This window comes from Osmerus eperlanus, chromosome 26 (assembly GCF_963692335.1).
Source record: "Osmerus eperlanus chromosome 26, fOsmEpe2.1, whole genome shotgun sequence".
Taxonomy (NCBI): Eukaryota; Metazoa; Chordata; class Actinopteri; order Osmeriformes; family Osmeridae; genus Osmerus; species Osmerus eperlanus.
The window spans coordinates 7,738,145-7,744,144 of NC_085043.1; the positions used below are offsets into that span (position 1 = coordinate 7,738,145).

Sequence of the window (6,000 nt, forward strand, 5' to 3'; positions counted from 1 at the left end):
CTCCTCTCCTCCATGTCTCATGTCCTCCTCTCCGCTCTCTTCTTAATGTCATTAGAAGCTTCAGACAGAAGACGATGGTTGTTTTTCTTTTCAAGCAGAATCGCCACACGAAACGCACACGCCATAGACATTTTTACGTTGTGGTTTTTCCCATTCCATCCCTCCCCCCCCCCTCCTTCCTTCTCCCCGTATATCCAGAATGACACAGAACAACGGTAACTGCAGCAGTATGTCACGAGCGGTGTCAGACCTCTCCGGCTGATCGTCGTGTCACGCTGGCGAGCGCACACCTCCGTGGTGTTAATTGGATGGGGCATCTCTCCGCCTCACGCCTCCTCTCTCTGGGCTGTCAGCTTAAAAAACAATGAAACGCTTAAATTGGCTGGCCCCCTGATCTGCCCACACCCCCTTCCCCCTCCCTCCCCTCCTGCCCCCCGCGCCAGGCTAGGCTGTACCCAGCACCGTCGCCATGGCGTTCGGCAGGGTTCTAGGTTCTACTCCTGTCCCCTCTCTTGTCACTCACCGCAGAGGGAAGTGCGCGGAGCATTGTCATTGTTGTGGCGGCGAGCCGACCCGGTGACCTCGTTTGGGAATAGGAGTTGTGTACCTCCTGAGGTAAATGGGGAGTTGTGTACCTCCTGAGGTAAATGGGGAGTTGTGTACCTCCTGAGGTAAATGGGAAGTTGTGTACCTCCTGAGGTAAATGGGGAGTTGTGTACCTCCTGAGGTAAATGGGGAGTTGTGTACCTCCTGAGGTAAATGGGGAGTTGTGTACCTCCTGAGGTAAATGGGGAGTTGTGTACCTCCTGAGGTAAATGGGGAGTTGTGTACCTCCTGAGGTAAATGGGGAGTTGTGTACCTCCTGAGGTAAATGGGGAGTTGTGTACCTCCTGAGGTAAATGGGGAGTTGTGTACCTCCTGAGGTAAATGGGGAGTTGTGTACCTCCTGAGGTAAATGGGGAGTTGTGTACCTCCTGAGGTGAATGGGGAGTTGTGTACCTCCTGAGGTGAATGGCGCGTCGTGTATCTCTGAGGTAAATTGCGGCCCCTTCTCCTGTCCGCCGAGTTGTCGTCGATGTGCAGGATCCCAGATTCCAGCTGTGGTCTGGGGATCAAAGCTTGGGAGGTGGCTGCAGGGATGAGGTCTCTGCTCCCCCCCCACAGGACTGTCCTTCCCATTCCCTCTGCTGCTCTCAAGCTGCCTTTATTCACCCCTGACCCTGAGGGGCGGGGGGTGGGGGGGGGACCAAACATGTCTCTTGTGCTCCAGCGTGGCTCGCTCCCGTTTCCTCTCCCGCGCACAGTCCTCAGTCATACGCCCCCCGGTGGCTCCCCGCCCCCTGGCCCTGGGCGCTGGTGACATGTGGCATTCTGATATCTGTCACTTCCTGTTCCCCTCCCCCCCCCCCAACCCCCTCTCCTTTCGCCCAAGTGCGATGGGAGTTTACCAAAGGGCTGGAAAGGTCAGGGCGTGCTCCGTGCGTGTTTTTCACCCGTATCCCAGGGGCTCATTCCAGGCTGCGTCTTAGCTTTTAATTTTAGACGCCGCGTGTCACGGGGCACACGGAGCCCTGCGTTGGAGGTGGGGGGGGGGGGGGAGAAGTGCATTCTGGGAAGTGGGAGTTGGGGGAGGGGGTGTAACCACAGGATTCTCTCAAGTCTGTAGAACCAGGAACCTAACAAGATGTCGTTCCCAACAACAAAGAACCCGTGATCTTATGAGGTCTGGATGCATGTAGATTGGCAGACTGTGTTTTTTTCTCTCTGCTATTATGCTCTTTTGTTTTGATTTCATGAGGGTGAACTGTACTTCAAGGTGTTTGTGTGGCAGTTTGGAAAACGACTAGCTTTTAGTCTTACACTTTCAGTCAGGTGTCAAGCTCATCCCTCAAGAGTGCACGGCTGGTTTGTCTTCATTGGTAGCCTGTCATAACAGATAGAAGCTCTCCCTGCCTTTCGTAATCAACACCCTCACTTCCGTGGGGGAAAAAACACAACAGAAAATCGCGAAAATGTGCTTTTCTTGTGGTTTCTCAACTGACGACCCTCGTTGTGTTGTGTGCGTGCGCTCTCTATCTCCCAGAAGCCACTGCAACCGGACATGGGCCACAACACCCTGGCCAACTTCCAGATCGAGAAGAAGATCGGCCGGGGTCAGTTCAGCGAGGTGTACCGGGCCAGATACCTGCTGGACAACACCTCCATGGCTCTGAAGAAAGTCCAGGTGAGAATGGCCTCCCTCCTGAACCGGGCTCAGCTGAAACGGGCTCAGCTGAACCGGGCTCAGCTGAACCGGGCTCAGCTGAACCGGGCTCAGCTGAACCGGGCTCAGCTGAACCGGGCTCAGCTGAACCAGGCTCAGCTGAACCAGGCTCAGCTGGTGGGGTTGTCTGACCAAATGTACTTGAATTGTTTCAAAGTTGTCAATAAGTATGTGAAGATGCAAAATCTGTATTTTTGCTACACTTCCAGTTGTAGAAAAGATGGATATAATTTATTACGCTGTATTTTAATACATTTAAATCTGATTTAAGTCTGATTTAAATGCCAGGCATTTATTTTTTACATACTTTTAACTTGAATGGCCCCCACAAATCAGTAGTTCAGATTACTACTGAGCTGAATACAACATTTGTTACACAAAGGTTTTGTATATACTGTACATGTAGTATGTTTATGTATGTGTAAGCAAAATAGATCACAGACAATTATAACTGGCCAAGGACATTTTCAGTGTGATCATTTACAGTGTCATGAATACATTCCCCCCCCCCCCCTACAAACACACTCACACACACACACACACAAACACAGACACTAGTCTGTATCATTGGTAGCCCAATGCTTCATTACCACTAATGAATCGTCTGACAGGGAAGAGCTGCTGCCAGATTCACAGGACCGAAGAGACGAAGACTCTGCAATGCTCCGACGCGCACACACACACGCCCGCACACACACGCACACACGCAGATGGAATACAGGCTCACCAGGTTGTGGATCGTTGCTCAGTGGAACCTAACCATATATTTTTTTCTAAAAGTCTCAGAGTGAATTTCTGTTTCATTTTAATGGGAAGGAAGTATGCCACCCTTCTTCTGGCACTCACACAGGTGTGTGTAGGTGTGTGTGTGTGCTACTCAGATGTAAAAAGGGACACACTGTCAGCTAGTGGCTCAGCCAGCATGTATTCTGTTGTCTTTCTGGGAGGGCTGTGTCTCTTCTAACTCTCTACTGTTCTCTTATAAAAAAGACCATAACATCCCTCTCTCTTTCTCCCTCCCTTTCTCTCTCCGTCTCTCTCCTTTCCCTTTCCCCTCTCTCTCTCTCTCTCTCTCTCTCTCTCTCTCTCTCTCTCTCTCTCTCTCTCTCTCTCTCCTTCCTCTCTCTCTCTCTCCTCCTCTCTCCCTCTCTCTCTTTCTCCCTCCCCTCTCTACCTCCCTCTCTCTTTCTCCCTCTCTCTCTCTCCCTCCCTCCCTCTCTTTCTTCTCTCTCTCTCTCTCTCTCTCTCTCTCTCTCTCTCTCTCTCTCTCTCTCTCTCTCTCTCTCTCTCTCTCTCTCTCTCTCTCTCTCTCTCTCTCTCTCTCTCTCTCTCCGTCCCTCTCTCTCCTTTTGATCTGCTGATAGATATTCGACTTGATGGATGCCAAGGCTCGCCAAGATTGCATCAAAGAGATAGATCTCCTCAAGGTAAAGACCAGGGGGGGGGAGCGCCATCACGTGCTCCTGCTAACCACGGCTCAGCTGAGACCTTCTACCACAGGAAAACAATTGATCTGTACCAGACGGATGTGTGTGCGGGTGTGTGAAGGTGTCGTGTGTGCGGGTGTGTGAAGGTGTGTGTGTGTGTGTGTGTAGAAGGTGTATGTGGGTGTGTGTGTGTGTGTGTGTGTGTGAGCAAAACACATCCCTTGCTTCTCTGTCATTCCTCCAGGCTCACATTGACTTTTAATTTTTTTTTTTTTTTTTAAAGCCTCTTTTTAAACAATTTTTCATCTCGGTAATGTTCTGGGGGGGAGGGGGGTAACAGTGCATCGCCATGGAAATGTAGCAGTTTCCCCTGTGTGTTTTCTGATGTTTTGTTTCTACCCCCCCCCCCCCTTTAGTCTTCAAATGAAGCGTTTTGTGATTCATCAAACTGTCTTTAACACGCTTTGGTTTTGCTGCCCTCAAATGCTAATGAACAAATTAATGACAGGTTCAATAACTGTGATCCATGTCTCTGAAATCGGAGGGTGTTGTGTGTGTCTGACTGTGAGTGTGTGCGTGTCTGACTGTGCTGTGTGTGTGTGAGAGACAGATCAGAGGTTTGCATATGCTTCAGGTTGTGTGTGTGCCCATGTGAACACACACACACACAGGGAGATGCTGCTACTTGTAAACCCTCAGTACTGTGACACCTCAGTGAGGGCCTCAGAGAGCTGGACCAGCCAATCAGAGACAGGGAGACCCTGGGTGTTCAGACAGGGATCTGCTACTAATGCCAACAACAACAACACAGTGTGGGTGTGTGTGGGTGTGTGTTTGTGTGGGGGTGTGTGTGTGAGAGAGAGGGGAGGGTGTCAGTATGATGGGGAGTGTGACAGGGTGTGTGTGAGTGACAATGTGTGAGTATGACAGTGTGTGTGCGTGTCCACAGGAGGGGTCAGGGATGGGAGGGGGGTGGGGGTGCTGTAGTGTCTTTCTTGACCCCATTCTCCAACCCCCCCACCCCCACACCCCACCATACCAACTCTCTCCAAGTCATGCCCCTCCATCCTTCTCCTCTTCTCGTCTTCTCAGTGTGGGATGTTGGTTTCTTTCGTGTGCTGAGCAATGTCTTCTAGCTCAGTGCTGATGGCTGTGCTGGACCAGCTCACTGGCTCCGAGAGTGATGGAGTTCTTCCAACGCGACACAGCACCAAATCAGAATAATGAGACACACACACACACACACACACACACTGACAGAGGACCCTGCATCGGTCTGTTTGTTTATTTGTCTGTCTGTCTCTGTCTGTCTGTTCATCCATCTGTGCTGACTGTGGCACAGAAACTGGAGCGTTTTCAATCCTCTCTCTCCTTGTCACACTGTCCTCCTCTCCTCTCTCTCTCTCTCTCTCTCTCTCTCTCTCTCTCTCTCTCTCTCTCTCTCTCTCTCTCTCTCTCTCTCTCTCTCTCTCTCTCTCTCTCGTGGAGGATATCCTCTCTTTCTCGTTCCTGTCTCTGTCCTATCTCTCTCTCTCTCTCTTTTCTTCTCTGTTTCTTACCTGGTTGCTTGTTGGTTACCCCTCCCCCAGTCTGCCTGAGGCTCTGCTCCCCCTGTTTCTGCCCGTGTGTGCCCAGGTGTTCCCATGGAGCTTCCCCACTAAATGACCTGAGGTGAAGGATGACGAACAGACCCGACCTGTAGTCAGATTCAGTCGTATTTTCCTGGATCCTGGTGGGGCTGCAGTGTGTGCATGGCCAGCCTGGTGTTCTCTGAAGTCGGCCCGAGACCCCGCCAGACACAGCTGTGTGTGTGTGTGTGTGTGTGTACGCTCCATGAGCCAGTGCTGCTGTTTGTCCCCTTCAACACCTCCCTCAACAGGGGTCCTTACTGGGAGTGTGAGCATGGGGGTGGGAGTGTGTGTGTGAGCGTGTGTGTGAGGATGTGTGAGCGTGGGGGCGAGCCTCTGAATGTGCGTGTGTGTGTGTGTGAGAGATAGGGCATAGGTGAGGAGTGTGTGTGAGTGTGAGCCTCTGTGTGTGAGTGAGCGAGCGTGTGTATGTGTGTGTGTTCAGGAGCAGGCCAAGACAGCTGGATGTGAAGGGAGGGGTGTCAACACACCACGGCCAGCTCTCTGGTGTGTGACGCGACACTGAGCTGCGACACTGAGCTGCGACACTGAGCTGCAGCCCTGAGCCAGAAATACATGTGGCTTCACAGGCGGAGGGGGGGAGAGAGAGGAGGGAGAGAGAGAGAGAGAGAGAGAGAGAGAGGAGGGAGGGAGGGGGGGAGGGGGAGAGAGAGGAGGGAGG

At 51.9% G+C, this 6,000-nt stretch overlaps 1 protein-coding gene across 1 annotated transcript in view; it reads left to right on the forward strand.

Moving 5' to 3' along the window:
• The window catches only part of nek7 (NIMA-related kinase 7), a 43,793-nt gene that overhangs the window by 18,255 nt on the left and 19,538 nt on the right, over positions 1–6,000 (forward strand). The window contains exons 3-4 of the mRNA XM_062452558.1: positions 2,084–2,224; positions 3,628–3,690. Coding sequence (XP_062308542.1) covers positions 2,084–2,224; positions 3,628–3,690 — 204 coding nt within the window. The remainder of the gene's footprint in view (positions 1–2,083; positions 2,225–3,627; positions 3,691–6,000) is intronic.